General features: G+C 53.4%; 1 protein-coding gene across 5 annotated transcripts in view; it reads right to left on the bottom strand.

Annotated features, from left to right (window-relative positions):
- The window catches only part of CCM2 (CCM2 scaffold protein), a 42,218-nt gene that overhangs the window by 23,745 nt on the left and 241 nt on the right, over positions 1-18,232 (bottom strand). Inside the window, exon 1 of one of the 5 annotated variants that reach the window (XM_043588394.1) lies at positions 361-492. The exons of the other annotated variants lie outside the window; for them this stretch is intronic. Coding sequence (XP_043444329.1) covers positions 361-372 — 12 coding nt within the window. The 5' untranslated portion in view covers positions 373-492. Of the gene's footprint in view, positions 1-360; positions 493-18,232 lie in introns of those variants that run through there. 5 annotated transcript variants of the gene reach the window in all.

The following is an 18,232-nucleotide window of genomic DNA, read 5'->3' as shown; positions in this document are numbered from 1 at the left end:
GCCTGGGTCCCCATGGCTGCAGACATGCAGGCCACCCACGGACATCACCCACAAGATCCTGGCCGCACATGTACATGTGCTTTCTCTTCATCCTTTCCCTGATTCGCTTTCCAGCTCAGATCCTGGGTCCCAGCCGACCACCGTCCCCTGCACACAGGACACCTGAGGCCTCCTGCCTCTTGAGTTATGATGACGGCCCCTCCTCATCACTCACCATCTGCTACCAGCCACCACTTCTCAGACCCGGAAGCCACAAGAACCCTCCTCCCCTCTTCCCGAAGCAGGGGTGGGGGGGCCCGGGGCGGCCCAGGCCCAAGCCATCGTCCTCGCTGGCTCCAGCCCCACCGGGCTGACACCTACCTCGTTCTCCATGGGACACGGACCGGCCAGCAGGTGTATCCAAACAGGGACTTCGGGGAGGAACTTTAGGGAGGGACTTGGGAAGAGCGCTGGTTCCTCCCTGCACTGGCCATTTGCTCCTCCCTCCTCTGCTCACTCCTCATCGTGATGAAAACACGCTCGGATGGCAGCCCTCCCCCCGAAAGACACATATGAGAAACAGGAAGATGGAGACCACAGCTTCCTTCTGCAAACCCACTGAAGCCGTTCAGCTCCGTCAACAGCATGAGAGGTGGGCAGCACGTCTAAGTGCCTGCAAAGCCTGAGAACAGCCGCGGGCACAGACGGGAGCGGAGCCACACCCTCACCGCCTCAGTGTGTCCAGCAGGGCACACGGGCGGCCTCCCCACGCTTCCAGCTGGGGCCGCGGCTCAACCGAACCGCATGACTGCAATCCTGCACCAGCGTGAACAAGAGTGAGTGAGCAAACCCAGAGCCCCATGGGGCTCCCCCCTCCACCGCTGGGGGGTGCCTCCTGGCCCTCAGCCTCCTGGCCCCCTGGGCTCCTAAGCTGGGGCCCCCACTGTGACCCTGAAGAGCGTGTCTCTGAGCAAGTTCCCGTCAACGTCTTCGGGGTCAAAGCCGCTCATGTGGAAAAGCGGAAGCCCATGAGCTGCCGGTGAAGGCCCTTGCACAGAACATTCCAGAACAGCCTGCCGACAGGGAAGGCTAGCAACTAAGCGTCTGGTGAGAGCGAGCACGTATGCTCATTGGTCAACAAACTCAACAATTACAACAGGTTTGTTATTTTTTTTTTTAATTTTGTTTTTTCAACATTTATTTATTTTTGGCACAGAGAGAGAGCATGAACGGGGGAGGGGCAGAGAGAGAGGGAGACACAGAATCGGAAACAGGCTCCAGGCTCTGAGCCATCAGCCCAGAGCCTGACGCGGGGCTCGAACTCACGGACCGCGAGATGGTGACCTGGCTGAAGTCAGACGCTTAACCAACTGCGCCACCCAGGCGCCCCTACAACAGGTTTGTTATTAGCATGAGCCCAATCCACGTGCTGACTTTCAACAGCCTTTTGCCCATGAAAGTGGCCATTTCCTGTGATTCCATTTAGACACTGGCAAAGTTCAGTACTTCCCAATTCCGAGAAGACCAAAGCTCCAAGGCGATCACTCTGTGCCTCAGTTACCACCCGTGCACCCCGGATGGAGAAGGTGCCATAGCAAAGGAAGGCTGCCGGATCAGACTGGCTGGAAGAAGACCTGGTCCTGGCTGGAAGGAGACCCGGTCCTGGCTGGACTGTCCCTTTATCTCCTTAGGAACTTGCGGCCGCACGCTGCCTAACCTCGGATTTCTCCTTCTTCCTCAAAGCCGCCCCCGCGAAGCAGGACCTCATGGCCCTGGTCCCCACCTGGCTGATGAGAGCAGATGCGGGCTGGCCCCCCGACCCACGCACAACCCCAGGAAGCCCTGGGAAGTGCCTACCTGCCAGGTGGCCTGCTCCCACACATACCACGGTTGCCTGCTGGATGAGAAAGAAACAGGCCAGTGAACACCTAGCAGATGCTGCAGAGAGACAAGGACGGACACATGCCCCTTGCAGGTGTCTGGGGAGGGCGTGGATGGAACCAGCCCACTAGTGGACCGTCCGGCCAATGTGCCCATGGCGCTAACGCTGAACCCCAATTAAACAACACACACCAGGCCCCAAAACAATCCCATTCTCGGTAGGGCTGTGACACAAAAACACTGTACTCAACGATCATTGTACTTTGAACTTCATCCGTGAAGATGTTGTGGGAATCCGTTCCCTCTCTGTGTCCCTGATTTTCCCTCTTGGGCCACAAAACAGAACATACGCACTACCAGTCCCTTTTTACTGAAGTTTGCTTGCCCTGTCCTAGAACACAAAGCAAAACATGAAAAACAAGACAAGAAACACTACAGGCCACGGACGCCAGACCCATAGCCTGTAGGTAATCCAGGAGGGGACAAGGGGGAGCATAGGGTCAAGGGCGGGTATGGCGACCCAGGAGGGGTCGGGAGGGGCATGACAATCCAGGAGGGGTCAAGGGGGGGCAGACTGGAAGGGACTCAAATTCTGAAGACAGTGCTAAGACACTGGCTCTACAGACTTGGAAAAGACCTTGTACGAAGGCCGACTGGGACAGATGGACCCCAGACACGCAGACCCAGCACCATAAAACTGCAGGGCTCCAACAGGGGACTTAAAGCGTTCCTACAAGAAAACGTGGAAGGGCTTCCCGTTCTGGAAGGAGCTCAGAAGCATCCCTGTCAAGCTCCGTGGAGCAATTATTTTGAACCTAGAAGTTCATATGAGGTCAAACTGTCCATCAAGTTCAGGCAGAGCAAGGTCAAGTTCATATGTGCAGTGCTGGGGAATGTTTATACCCCAAAAACTCTTGGGGAGAGGAGGGGAGGGGGATGAGGAAAGGAGGGGATGAGGAGAGAAGGGGAAGGGAGGGGGAGGGGAGGGGAAGGGGGGAGGAGGAGGGGAGGGAAAAGGAGGGGAGGGGGAGGAGAGGATGAGGGGAGGGGAAGGAGGAGGAGGGGAGGGGAAAGGAGGAGGGGAGGGGGATGAGGAGAGGAGGGGATGAGGAGAGGAGGGGAAGGGAGAGGAGGGGAAGGGGGAGGAGGAGGAGGAGGACATGTGAGAGGAGGAAGGTGGACACCAATGTCTGACCAGGTCCTAGCACTTTGGGGCTCATCACAGCGACCACAGAGCACCTGGCATACCCCCCCCTCCCCGCCCCCATGACAGAAGCTGAGTACAAAGCTAAAGGAAACAGGCTGCTCCAGAGTTTGCTCCGGTCATCCTCCCTTCTCTCTGGTCACAGCAGCCACAGCAATGCTGATCCTTTACCATCACCCAACGTAACTGAGGACAATCCATGGCCATCGCCTTGCGGATGCTCATGTAGCCCACCCTCTGGCCAGTGGCAGGGGACAGCTTGGGGGAGACCCTGGGGACAGCTCAGGGGACAGCTTGGGGGATGGCTCAGGGGAGAGCTTAGGGGAGAGCTCAGGGGACAGCTTGGGGGGAGAGATCAGGAGAGAGCTTGGGGGACAGCTCAGGGAACAGCTCGGGGGACAGCTCGGGGGAGAGCTTGGGGGACAGCTCGGGGGATGGCTTGGGGGAGAGCTTGGGGGAGAACTCAGGGGACAGCTCAGGGGAGCAGCTTGGGGGACAGCTCAGGGGACAGCTCAGGGACAGCTTGGTGGAGAGCTCAGGAGACAGCTCGGGGACAGCTTGGAGGACAGTTCGGAGCACAGTTTAGGGACAGCTCAGACCGGGGAGGAGCCACCGGGAGCACTACTGCCCCTGCAGGAAAGCACTGAGGTGTTTGCTGGCGCTCGTTCTGGGGACTTGGTGACAGAGAGCGAGGAGATGAGCTTTTTGCATTTAAAGACCTTAGGAGTTCAGAGTGACAGTTCCAAATCCATCTGGGATGACAGGGTCACGGATCAGCTTCCTGGGCAGGCTGTGCCCCAGCCTCCATGACAAGAGTCCACACGTAACGATGCGAATGCAAGCACACTGCCACTTTATCCTCAAACACACACAGCAGTTGCAAAATGACACCAGGGTTATTACCAATAAGACAATCATAGAAAACAACTTGTTTAGGGCTTTTTTTGTAGGTCTCGTCCTTGGTACAGAGCCCACTAGGGGCATGCGTCAAATGTCCACGGTTTAATTACCTCAAATAACTCTTCCCTGAGGGGTTATCCTTTTTGTTGGTTTACACCCGTTTTTTTAAGTTTATTTATTTATTTATTTTGAGAGAAGGTGGGGGCAGAAAGACAGGGAGGGGCACAGAGACAGACAGAGAGAGACAGAGAGAGAGACGTCCCAAACAGGCTCTGCACTGCCAGCCCAGAGCACACAGGGCTCCATCCCACGAACCGTGAGACCACAACCTGAGCCAAAACCAAGAGTCAGACGCTTAACCGACTGAGCCACCCGGGTGCCCCTATATCATTTTTGATACACATTTTGCTTTTCGTTTCCAAGTGACATTTTAAGAAGCTTTTATTCAATTTGTAGTATAACAGAACATTGGATGGTTGTGGTCATGAGGCTTATGCTAAGCAGTCCCACTCTCCTTGCCTCCAGGTGACCACTTACAAACCATCAGAGTGAGTACACCCACACGCACATCCTGGGGCCCGCTCACAGGGCTCTCTGGTCATGCCGCCCTGACAGCCGGCGTGTGGGCACAGCGCGGTTTGGGGAACGCGCACCTACACGTGGCACATGGCCACGATGCACAGCTCAGGGCACAAACTGCTCTCCACTGCTGCCAGCAGGTCCCTGGGCGGTCCTCGGAAGTGGGATGCTGGCTCAGTCAATGCCACGGCGCCCTGTCAGCTGGGGGGTTTCCGCGGACCTGGGGGGGAGGGACTGATGGCCAGAAGTGCTCTCGGTTTGCATTTCTGTTCTAAGGAGTCTGAGCTGTGTCTTCACACATCAAAACCCTTTGGCGTTTCTCTTTCCATGAGCTGTCTGTTCCCACGTCTTGCCTGTTTCTCCTCTCAGCCCCGGGCCTCTGCTCTGCCTTCCATGTGTTATTTACGAGATGTTCACCTTCCCTGTTAGAAGTCACAGGTCTTGTCCTCTCCACCTGTTTGACTTTTTAGTCTGCTTATGTGTATGTTACTGCTCAACTAGTTTGTTTCTCACTTCAGTCTCTGTCCATCTGCTGTTCGTCGGCACAGAGTACGAAGGACGCACGCGTTTTACCCTTCTGTGTGCGGCCCCGCGCCTGTGGCAACTCCTCGGGGGAGCGTGAAGTTGAGTCATTGGGCTCCAGAGAAGAGACGGGTGGCATCTTTGCGGGGTCCCGGGGGGACCAACACACTCACGGGGCCGCCATCCCGTCCAATCACGAGACGGGTCCCGTTTCCGCCAGCGCTGGTCTGTTTCAGGAGTCTGTCTTGCAGACAATTTCGGCCAGGTCTGCTCTCAGCCCAGAGCACCCATGGGCAGGGCCCTCTCTATTACAGGCCAGCGGGCCGAGCAGAGCCAGCGACACAGGCTCCCCACCGCCCACAAGTGCCCGTGCTGATGTGAGCGCTGGTGCTGGGGTGCTTGGCAGACAAGGCTCAGGGCACCGATGCTGCCACGCGGTAAGGCCGTCACCCCTAGAGGGGCCAAGACACACGACAGAGCCCAAGTCGGGCAGAAGCCACGGTGCATGGAGCCCCCAAACGGCAGGGCTGTTGCCCCCACGCCACCCGGCTAAGTAACTGGGCCTGGACGTGCCGCCACCACTGCTGGCCCCTCGTGTGCCCTCTGAGGAGGAGACAAGGAGCAGCCCGTCGCCGTCTGACCTCTCCATTGACTGCACGACGCCCGCACATGCCAAGTGACGGTGGGCCTCATTCTGGGGGGAGTCCTGGCTGATTGATGGCCTCCAGAGAGCACCACCTGCAAGGGTACCAGGTGTTTCTGCACTTCTGCCTAAAGGGCAGGTCGTGACAAAGGCGAAGGCAATGGCCCAGCTTCCCCAGATCACCCTGAGACACCTGGACAGGACCACGGACAGCCCCACACAGGCGGGCCCCACGGCCACCAACAGCAGAGGGGATACCCAACATCGCACAGCCTCTCGGGAGACACAGGAGGCTTCGTCCACGTGTGGGTTTTCCACAGCTTCCTCCCAGTGTGGCTGGAGGCGAGCAGCTCCCCACCACCCACCAGGGACCAGTCCCCCCGTTTCTGCCCCCCTCGTTCCCTCCCTATGCGTGGCCCTCATGACCTCTTGTCTCTGCCCCTGATGATGCCAAGTTCAGGGTCACTTGGAGGCGAGGGTGTCACTGTCCCCTGCCTGATCCCCCTCTTTCTCTGGCCCGGCGTCAGCCTCGGCTCACCCTCCCTTCTCATTCTGCCTCAGGCAGCGAGTCCCCAAAGGACCAGAGCACCTTCCAGAAGCTGCTGCACATCAGCGCCACCGCCCAGCTGGAGCACCCTGAGTACACGGGCCCCCTCCTGCCGGCCTCAGACTGGGCGCCCGGGCTCTTGGCCTGTGATGGGAAGGCCACACCCCTGCAGAAGGAACTGCGGGACACCCTGCGGGGGCTGCTGGGGAGCCCCAGCAGGGGCAGCTTCGCGGTGGCCACGCAGTACGTCTGGGTTCTGGGTGAGGCCCTCTCCGCAATCCCCTGGTGGTGGGCACGGGGCTCGTTCTGTCCAGGACAAGGGACCAATAAGGGGTGCCACTCCTTCCGTGGCCAAACCCCAACAACGGATGAAGCAAAACAGGGAGTCAGACAACCATGTCCCACAGCTGAAGGCAGGCACTGGGGACACGAGGCGGGCCAGGCGTCCAGGACCTCCCTGCAAAAGTCAAATCATGCCCCTTCCAAAATGCTGTGCCACTGAGGAGATAAGCACGAGTTTCTTATGATGTGTAGGATCCAGACACTCAGGAAGAGCTCTGGAAATGAGGGTTCCCAAGCAGGATGCTCCGGGAGATCCATGGCTGTCGCATGGTGTCTTCTCTGCATGCCCCAGGTGATAAAACACCGCTGACAGGGTGTGCTGCAACCGGGTTTTCTCCCTCTGGTAATTACAGCAAAATTTCAGCTATAGGAGCAAATTTACGATAACACTTCACACAGACGCAGAAGGGTCACCCCAGAAATAGGGTCCGCGGATGTCTCTTTGTAACAGGCATTAAAACACAACAGAATCTTCAAGGGATGCCCACAACCAGTTACCCTGATGCCTCCACCTTCTTCCAGGACAAGTAACTCCTCACAGGTGAGCTCCACCTCCTGCTTGTCTTTACACAGGCCAGATGTAGCTACAGAAATCTGTGCTGGTCACCAAGGAGCAGCCCAGCAGGGGCAGGCAGGGTGGGCCCTACTTGTCCAGCAACAAGAGGACCACGTGACAAGGTGAAGATAGCAAGGAGATGGAAGAAGGGCCCTTCAGAGAATCCACTCATTTTGCAAAGTGCACATCCTGACCCACCGCCCTGTGCTCCTTCTAACAGCACTCACTCTCTCTATTTCATGGCACTAAAAGCTCCCCCAGCAGATGGTGAAGGAGTTCTGGGAAGGCAGTGACAGTTTCCCAGAAAGCCCTGCACTCAGTGAGCACTAAACCAGTGTTTGCAATGAATGAAACCAAAGAAATACAACTGTGCACAAACACAGAAAAGAACGCACATGTAAGAAAGCCACCTGAAAAGCTCTAATGGTTGTTTCTAGAAGATGGGATTTTTTTTCCATTTATTTCTTAAATACATTTTGCTACTTTTTCTCAGCTGTGCGTTTTTCATTTCATTTTGGAAAATAAATCCCCAAATTATTAGCAAATACCATTTCCACCTATCGGCTTGACAAGCATTCAACAGTCTGATCCAGAATCAAAACCTGTACTGCCGTAGGGAACAACTTACAGGTACCTACTAAAATTACAAATGTACGTAAGCCTTCCTGACGATTGCATTTTGGGGAACTAATCCATGGAGACAGTACACACGTGTGAAAGGTTAGTAGACAGCCAATCTCTGCATTTTCTGTTGGAGCAAAATGACAACGTAAAATTCTATAAATAGGCTACTGTTCAATTATGAATCCTATTAATCCAAGGGAAAATGCCACTGAGCCCCAAAGAGGAGTAACAAATGCATAATGAAAGCTCTCCAAAAATACGCTGTCAAGAAAAATAATCCACAAGAGGTTACTAGTCCCCTCATAGAAGTAACATCACCCCCACAGCAGTGAACACATCCACTGACCAGATCTTGGTTTCTAGAAACCACCTCCACTGAGAACAACCAGGCCCCTGGACAAATGTCTGGTTCTGGGCTGAGGCAGGAAAGCTGCAGATTAGCCCAGAACATCTTGTAGCAAATGTAAGCAAGAGCTCATAGAATACTGGGGACTGGTCAAAAGCCACCAGCCATGCAACAATGTGAACACACTTAATATGACCAGACTGGCGGGGCACGTGGATGGCACGGGCGGTTAAGTGTCTGCCTTCAGCTCAGATCATGATCTCATGGTTCTTGGGTTTGAGCCCTGTGTCAGGCTCTGAGCTGTCAGCACGGAGTCTGTTTGGGATTCTCTGTCTCATCTCTCTCTGCCCCTCCCCTGCTCATGCTCTCTCTTTCTCTCTCAAAAATAAATAAAGATTTAAAAAAATGGTTAAGGGGCGCCTGGGTGGCTCAATCACTTGAGCGTCCGACTTCAGGTCGGGTCATGATCTAATGAACAGTGGGTTCGAGTCCCGTGTCAGGCTCTGTGCTGACAGCTCGGAGCCTGGAGCCTGCTTCAGATTCTGTGTCTCCCTCTCTCTCTGTCCCTCTCCTGCTCTCACATTGTGTCTCTCTCAAAATTAAATAAAGATTTTAAAAAAATTTAACAATAAGTAAATAAATAAATATACAAATAAAGTTAAAACGGTAAAAGGTAGGTGATGGGTTTTTTACCACAATTAAAACTAAAGTGACACCAGGGGCACATGGGCGGCTCAGTCAGTTTAGTATCCGGACTCTTGATTTCAGTTCAGGTCATGATCTCATGGTGTGTGGGCTCAAGCCCCGCATCAGACTCTGCACTGACAATGCGGAGTTCCTTTGGATTCTCTCTCTCTCTCTCTCCCTCTCTCTCTCTGTCCCTCATGCTCTCTCTCGCTCTCAAATCCACAAACTTTGATAAATAAATAGACACCAGAGCCAGCCTAAAGTGGCTCCCTTTGGCTGAGTTTGGGACAATTTGAACTTAAAAGTAAATAATGATAATAAAAGATTATAGCCTTGTGAGTAAAATAAGAATAGACTTTAAGATGCAGAAACCTGGCAAGTGATGGGTCAGTGTCACCAGAGAGCAAATCAGCGTCAGTTAGCAAGTGTGGATGGGGTCTCAGAATCAGGCAGCAATACTGGACTGATGCTAATTTTCCTGATCACAACAGTCTGACTGACGCTGGAGGGTCCTTGCACCTGGGAAACACACATTGAGGGCAACAGGGTCATGGGGCATCACGTCGGCAATCAATTCTTAAACGATTTAGAAATGTTAACAGCCGGGGAGTTTGGGGGGAAGGTATACAGGGATTCTGTGTGCTAGTTATGCAATTTCACGCACAATTAAAATTATTTCAATATAAAAAAGCAAAAAAACAATTGTTTTGTTTTTAATTTTTTTTAACATTTATTTTTGAGCGACAAAGAGAAACAGAGCATGAATGGAGGAGGGGCAGAGAGAGAGGGAGACACAGAATCCAAAGCAGGCTCCAGGCTCCGAGCTGTCAGCGCAGAGCCTGACACAGGGCTCTATCCCACAAATCGCGACGCCATGACCTGAGCCAAAATCAAGAGTTGGATGCTCAATCAACTGAACCACCCAGGCACCCTGAAAAAATCAATTGTTTAAAGCAAAAATGATAATGCTGGCTTTACAACACGTACAGGAATAAATCAGGAGCTAGACTGTTGACAGTCTCCCGCAGCAGGACAAGAAAGAACATGGCAGGGCGCCTGGGGGCTTGGTCAGTCAAGCATCTGCTGCTTGATCTCAGTTCAGGTCTCAACCTCAGGGTCATGAGTTCAAGTCCTGTGTTGGGCTTCACGCCAGGCAAGAAGCCCACTTAAAAAAGGGGGGGGGGAGCATGGCAGTGATTTGTGGCTGTCTGTGCACCCTACAGCCCCCACAGCAGGCCAAACTAGAGTGGTTAGCAATACAACAGAACCCTAAAAATACTCGATCCCAAAAAAGACTAGAAGGGAGGATCAAAGCACAGAAGAGAAACAGGAAATGAACAGTGAAATGGCTATCAATAATTACATTACCTGTGAAGGCAAAATTAAAAGGCACAAGTTGTTAGACTAGATTAAAAAGGCGTAACAACCACACAAGCAGTACATGGATTATAACAGATGCAGTTTAGATACAAAGCTATAGACACGCTGGGGGACACAGTATGCCCACGTGCAGTCGAAGAAAGCTGGTGTGGTTCAACGGCACAGAACATGAAAAGTTTATGACAGTGCTTTCCAACTGCACATTGTGACTAGCCATTAGGAGACCACCATTTGTTGAGTTTTGGTATAGTATCGATAACAAGCCAGGGCACCTGGGGGGCTCAGTCAGTTATGTGTCCGACTCTTGATTTCAGCTCAGGTCATGATCTCACAGTTCATGAGTTTGAGCCCCACCTGGGGCTCTGTGCTGACAGCTCAGAGCCTGCTTGGAATTCTCTCTCTCCCTCTCTCTGCCCCTCTCCCACTTGCTGTCTCTCAAAAATAAGTAAACATATTTATAAAAAAAAAAAAAAAAAAAAGGAAAAACCACCACTGGGGCACCTGGCTGGCTCACTCAGTAGAGCATATGACTCTTGATCCTACGAGCTGGAGTTCGAGCCCAACCCTGGGTGTGGAGCCCTTTAAAAAACTAATAAAGCAATGATTTTTTTAAAAAAATCAAAAAAATTAAAAAAAAAAAAGAATCCACCATTATCTGAAAAGGCTATTAAAATATTTCTTCCTTTTCCAGCTACATATCCGTGTGAGGCCAGATTTTCTTCATACTTTTCATCCAAAACCACATATAGCAACAGACTGAATGCAGAAGCAGATATGAGAATCTAGCACCCTTCTATTTACCTAGACAATAAAGAGATTTTCAGAAACGCAAAAAAAAACAAAAAACAAACAAACAAAAAAAAAAAAACCAAGCTGGTGTGCCTATATTAACATCAGGCAAAGTAGATTTCAAAACGAGAAATAATACCAGAAATAAAGATGGTTGTTTCACAATGAAAAAGAGTCATTTCCACGACTTCCACGACACAATGATCCTGAATGTGTACGTCCTTTAGAAAAAAGATTGAAGCCAAAATGAACGGAACTACAGAAAACGAACCCAGGATGATCGCCCGAGATCTGAGCGCCCAGTCTCGCAGTAGCTGCCACAATTAGGTGACAAAGATACTGGGAAGCCGTGGGGCAGTGTCTCAAAGTTAAAACGTGGTTACCATATACTTGGCAATGCCAGCATTTGGTATTTGCCCAAAAGAAACGACAAGATACAACCACGCACTGACTTGCTCGCAAACGTTCTGAGCTCCTCCTAAGAGCCTGAAGCTGGAACGGACCTGAAGGGCCGGCGGCAGACGAACGCATCAACATGCTGTGCTCTCTGCGCACAACAGAGCGCCACTCGACACAATGGATGAGTCTCAGAGCCGTGATGCTGAGTAACGGGGTCCAAGCACACAAGAACGTGTACTGCGTGAACCCACGTGTGAGGTTTGAGAACAGAAAGTAACCCCGCAGAACTCTTCCAGAGTGGACACGATTGGCACGGTACCCGCCCCAGGGATGGCACGAGGGACCTTTCTGAGTGAGGGAAACGGCCTACATCTTGGCAGGGGTTTGGGCTGTATGTATGCACAACTGTCAAAATTTAGCTGACACGCACACTTCGCTCTATATCGGTTGCACAGAGAACTGCAAAAAAAAACTGTAAACAGCACTGAACTCTAGCTAATGATGTGCACGTTGCCATACTCAGATCGAAGCGAATGATGTCTCAAGTGTATCAGGAGGACAAAGTGAGTTGATGGGGGTCCAGACAGAAGCAGAGGAGTAGGTATGGGACAAGACAAGCACAGCAAACGTTCACGGTAGAATCTAGGGGGTGGGCGGACAGGTATTTACTGTAAAATCTTTCAACTTCAGTGTATTCAAAAACGTTCATAATAAAATACTGGGGGGCGGACTGTATACTCTCCCTCCACGGAGGGGGCTGAAGATTCAGTGCTGGGGGAAAGGAGCCTCGTAACAGGGCCAGAAATGGGTCTGACATCAGGGCACACAAGGGCAGATCGGCTCCGGCCACTGCTCCCCCGCCAAACGTGAACTGGTTAGAGCCATGTATGGTGACGTGTCTACTGGCACTTAGACCTGGGACGTTTCATGACATGTGACACACAGGATGACAGACCTGACACATAGGCATGAAATTAGTGAACTGTGTCCCCACCAGGTCTACAGCGAGGGATCCTGAACCACGCCTGAGCGCAGGGAGGCTGTAACAATACCCAGGAGGCATAGTGGATTTGGGGAAAGACACCGCGTGCAACTCTAACCGTAGGACGGACCGTAAAGACTCAAAGACAGAAGTCTCCTTCTCAGAGTCACATGGGACAGCAGGTCGAGCAGTCCACCACGCATGAGTGCATGGCGCCACACCCGTCCACACCAGCCGCTCTTTGAGAAGTCCACTGTTCTTCCCGCCTCCCGAGTTACAGGACACCCAGCACCCTAAGCCTCAGACAAAAGCCCCAGTTCCGACTGCCTGCTGCACCTGGCGAAGGGGATGGTTTCCACTGCTCGGATCCAATGCCCACAATCAGGTGCCCCAGTTCTTGGCAGCCTGGCCAGAAACTGCTACTTTTACAGTGCCAAGAGGAAACAGTGTAACATTTCTGGCACTGGCTGGAGCTGGAGGGGGGGGATTTCTTTTTTACTTGTCCACTGACAAATCCAAAGCGGAGCTCCCAGCGGAACCATTAAAACCAAGCTGCCGTTCCTGGGCTGAGAGATGGGGAAGGGCAGAGACATGTACCTGTGCAGACCACGGGGCAGGACGAACACCCTCAGCCCGCCCCCCGCTGCAGACCTCCAGGCACCGAGCCTGTCATGGGCTACACATCCCGAGTGTGCGACGCATCATCCTGCCACTGAGTGGCTCATCCGTGTCTGAGGGGTCAGTGGGGACAATCAGAACCCCTGGGCTACATTGAGACCACTCCCCCCAACAGAGTTCGAGCACAGACTCTGGCCACATCATCCTGACGTCTCGAATGGCCTTGACAAAGCACCAGACCAGGTGGCTCAGACAACACAGTTATTCTTTCCCAATCCTGCTCGTCCCAGATCCAGGCGCAGCCGGGCTGGTCCCTCCCGAGGCCTCTCCAGGGGGTGCAGATGGCCGTGTCATCTCCGTATCCTCACGTGGCTGTCCCTCTGTGCATGTCTGTGTCCCAGCTGTCTTTCTATAGGGACACCAGTCACATTGGAGTAGAACCCACATTCGTGACCTTGTTTTACCTCCATCACCTCCTCAAAGACCCGTCTGCACCTATACACCAGCTCTGGGGTGCTGGGGGTCCAGGCTTCCCCATGAGGACTGGGGGGCCCTGGTCCAGCCCATCACAGCTGGGGAACAGGCTGGATGAGGAGAAGACCAATGATGTTTGCACTCAGGGCACAGGAACTCTAGTACAAGATTGTCTCCATGCCTGCACCTGACGTCTTCATAACAACAGGGTCTTGCGCACACTCATCAAAGCTTCCTCCGACTTCACTCTCATCTGCCCTCTGAGCCGCATCTCCAGCTCAGTGGCCACAGAGCTCATGTGTCCCCTAGCGTCCAGTCCAGCACATGGTCAGTTGCCAACAAACAGTTCTTAAAGGCGTACGAAAACCTCCGGGGTCTTCTGCTGCAGCTGGGACCCAAATCCCCCCGCCCCACTGGGCCCAGGCTGTCCCTGCACCTCCCCCGCTGCTGAGCGTCATGAACTGGTGCCCACGTGAGACAGGCTGCTGCCCACCGTGTCTCTCCCGACGCAGTGGCACTGGCCCCCTCCTTCTCCAATGACATGTGAGAGGTGATGGCCCCAACAAGTGCAGTGTCCTTAGCCCTTCTCCTCACTGCACGTGGCAGGTCAAAGGCGCTGGGATGAATGAACTGGAAGATGCTGTGTGTTAAACCTACAGTCTGACTCCCACCACAGAGCCGGGCTGCCGACAGAAATGAAGAAACGTGAGACCAGCGGTCACTGCAGTGACCAAGCGCACTGGGACAAAAGGCACTCATCCCTGACCTCACGGGCAGAGGGCTGACGGCATTCTCACCTCAGAGCCGCGCCCATCACGGTACCGTTGCTGAAAGAGATGTTTTCCTCCACACGACATTCCTCCCGAATGATGCTCAGAGCAGTAACAGCCAAGCCCTGCAAGGTTCTGGCGCCTTCGGACTCTAAAGCACGGTGGCCAGTGGATCACGGAATCTGACTGAAGGTGGCAGGGATTCCACGTTCCTCATGTTGAAAATTAATAAATACAGGATACTATCTCAGGGCACCTGGGTAGCTCGGTGGGTTGAGGGCTGGACTCTTGACCCTCAGCTCAGGTCCTGATCTCATGGTCGGTCGTGAGTTCAAGCCCCGCGACAGGCTCCGCGCTGGGCACGGAGTGTGTGTAACACTCTCCGATTCAGAGAGGAATGAGCCTCACAGTTGCTGGTCTCCCTGGACTCACCTACTGGCCGCCTGACCTACAGTTTCTGCCAGGCACGTCGTGCACTGCTCTTCCCGCCTCCTTGCTCAGGGCGCCACATGGTCACACAAGAATCACCGTGAAAACCACCCGAGAGGAAAGATGAAACAAGGCATTCACCCCAAGTGCCTTTGGCTAATTCACCTCAGCAGTTCCGGCTGCGACAAGGCGTGACCGGCAGTTTTTTAATGGGAGGGAGGGGAGAACAGAATAAAAAAATCAGAGTGTATTGCTTATATTAAGCACCAAAAGTTTCATTTCAGGTATACAAATATTTGCACACACACACACACACACACCCGTGGAGAAGGCTCTCTGACGGTTGGAGAGACGAACATATAAAGGCATTGGTCCAGGGGCACGTGGGCAGCTCAGTCAGTTAAGTGTCCAACTCTTGATTTCAGCTCAGGTCACGATCTCACAGTTCACGAGTTTGAGCCCTGCGTCGGGCTCTGTGCTGACAGCTCAGAGCCTGGAGCCTGTTTCAGATTCTCTGTCTCTCTCTCTCTCTCTTTCTCCCAAAAGAGTAAACATAAAAAAAAAAATTTTTAATAAAAAAAAAGAAAGGACAGGGCTGTACCTGGGGCCACTCTGTATGAAACCCACTCTGTTCTATTTATTCTCTGGCAGCTCACAGATTCCCATCCCGAGGAAATAAATAGGCCACGTTAGAACAAGCCTGAATAACTGCTTGACTGGGGTCTGAAGACCTGAAAAAGCCTATCAATCCATGTTTTTAAAGGTTAAATCTGGGGGTGCCTGGCTGGCTTGGCCAGTAGAACATGCAACTCGTGATCTCAGGGTCATGAGTTCAAGCCCCACGATGGGCCTAAGGGTTACCTTAAAAACCTTTAAATAAAAATTAAAAATAAAGGTCAAATCTGCATTTTTTGAGGGAGCTAACTTGAAGATAGAATTTATGTTAAATTTTTTAAACATTTACTCTTTTTTTCTTTTTTTTTAAATTTTTTTTTAATGTTTTACTTATTTTTGAGACAGAGAGAGACAGAGCATGAGCAGGGGAGGGGCAGAGAGACAGGGAGTCACAGAATCGGAAGCAGGCTCCAGGCTCTGAGCTGTCAGCACAGAGCCCGATGCGGGGCTCAAACTCACGAACTGTGAGATCATGACCTGAGCCGAAGTCGGATGCTCAACCGACTGAGCCACCCAGGCGCCCCAAACATTTACTTTTAAGAAAGAGACAGAACACGAGCAGAGGAGGGCAGAGAGAAAAGGAGACACAGAATCCAAAGCAGGCTCCGGGCTTTGAGCTGTCAGCACAGAGCCCGATGCAGGGCTCGAACTCACAAACCGTGTGATCATGATCTGAGCCGAAGTTGGATGCTTAGCCGACAGAGCCACCCAGGCGCCCCTGAAGAGAGAATTTACATGCCCAAATTGTACTTTCATAAAATTAGCACTCGTCCCTGACCTCACGGGCAGAGGGCTGACGGCATTCTCACCTCAGAGCCGCGCCCATCACGGTACCGTTGCTGAAAGAGATGTTTTCTGCTATTTTAGCTATTGAGTTCTGTGTATCAGGTTTTAATTTAATGTTTACTTTTAAGAGAGAAAGAGAGACAGAGTGCGAGTGGGGGAGGGACAGAGAGGCAGACACAGAATTCAAAGCAGGCTCCAGGCTCCGAGCTGTCAGCACAGAGCCCGATGCGGGGCTTGAACTCACAAACCATGAGATCAGGACCTGAGCTGAAGTCAGACTCTTAACCGGCTGAGCCACCAGGTGCCCCACTTTGTGTATCAGTTTTAAAATAGATTAATCTGGTTAGTTTACCCCAATGAGAACAACATAAGCACCAAATTTCGTGAGTTGGAAGTGACCTCACACTGAATGGAGGAGCAGAGCAGTTATGCCTGGCAGACAGCAACAGAGAAAGTGTGCTAAGTGGTGGCCTGGATGGGAACTCGTGTCCCAGAGCCGGCTGGGACCAGCACCACCACCCCCACCCCTCCCCACCCCCTGCCCCCCAGGGAAAAAGAGGTAGGGCAGTGGCAGGATACAGAGAAACACTGAAGCCTGACTTGGACAACTATGTAACAAGAGATTATCTTCTCTAACAGAGACAATGAAATTCATCTTTAACCTTCTCTCTAGCCTGAATCTCAACACCGCCCCAACTCCAAAACTCTTGAGTTTTGCTGGCTTGTCACTTCTATTTCAAAAGCTCAGGAATGCCTCACTGATTTCCCGTCTCTCTCAACACTGCTGAATATTCTACTGTTTCTACCAAACCTGCTAGAAGGAAGGCTCTAGAAAGAATTCAGCCTACCCTATGCTTCCCCATCATAGACAGGTTAGCATCCATTCAAAGGGAGTGACTCTCCTTAGCCAGCACCATCTGGCCTGGGTGTGAAATATACCTGGAGGCCAAGACTGGTGCTGTGCTGGGACACAGCTCCTCTGGCAGCCATGCACTGGGGACAGGCCCTGTCCTGGCCGTCCCGGCCCACCTGCTGCCTGCCTGCAGCACAGCAGAATGAAGTGCACTGACTCTTCTGGAGCTTTCCCCCCAGGTGGGCAACCTCCCTCTGCAGTCTGGCGCTTGCAGGCTGAATTACTTTCTTGGGCTGTTTACCAGACTTAACCATCTCTGTAGGGAACTGCAAAACTAGAAGCGAGAGTGCTCACAACACAGCCCGGAGAGAAAGTGAGGACAAGCTGGGCACGACCCCCTGAAGACCCCCGCTACTGGACCTCAAATACAGCCTTTTTAAAACGGGGCGCCTGGTAAAGCACGGTGCTGCAGAGGGGTCATGGAAGGTCATGGCCGGGGCCAGCTCCCGCTGCGAAGCTCGGAGGACCCACCAAGGTCTGTGTTAAGCGGGCGCACGGAGTGCACACTAGCGAAACTCTGCAGAAGACAAATCCTTTAGCACTAAGACCCATTTTCCAGCTTACCCCGCTGAACGTACCAACGACTCCAGCCTATAATTAAAGCCACACTTTTAAAACTGCAGGAACTAAGTACGGCGCCTCCTGAACTATGTCCGAGACACAACTGCCAAATGTAGCGTCACTGAAATCGTTCGGCTACACTCGGGCAGAGCAAACCTCGGCCGGCGAGCGGCTGCCCCGTGGGGTGCAGCCTCTGCTCCCACCCGGGTCCGCTGAGCAGCCCTTGTTGGGGCTGGCCGAACCCCCATTGTCCCCAGGGCTGCGGCCCCGGAAAACTTTGGGACCGGCTCCGCGGCAGCCCCCGGTCGCTGACCCGCGGGGATGGCCATGTGCAGAGCCCGGTTTGGGGGCGGGGGGGGGGGGTGCACTGGCCGGAAGGGGAGGAAAGGCGTGGCTCCTTCCTCCCCCGCCGCGCGGGCCGGGCCCAGGACCACCTAACCGCATTGTCCGGGGGCGCGCCGCCCACCCCCGGCCGCGCGCACCGACCCCCGCGGCCCTGTCCCGGGCCCGGCCGCGCGCGCTCCAGCTCCCGCCTGCCCGCCCGCCGACCGCGCTCCCCCCGACCTCTCCACGCCCGACCTCCAACCAGACCTCCCGAACCCCGCGCCGGCCGGCCGAAGCGCGACCCCGGGGGACCCTCCCGGTC

The sequence above is a fragment of the Prionailurus bengalensis genome, chromosome A2 (genome assembly GCF_016509475.1).
Source record: "Prionailurus bengalensis isolate Pbe53 chromosome A2, Fcat_Pben_1.1_paternal_pri, whole genome shotgun sequence".
Lineage (NCBI taxonomy): Eukaryota > Metazoa > Chordata > Mammalia > Carnivora > Felidae > Prionailurus > Prionailurus bengalensis.
This window is presented reverse-complemented; position numbering and strand designations above follow the sequence as displayed.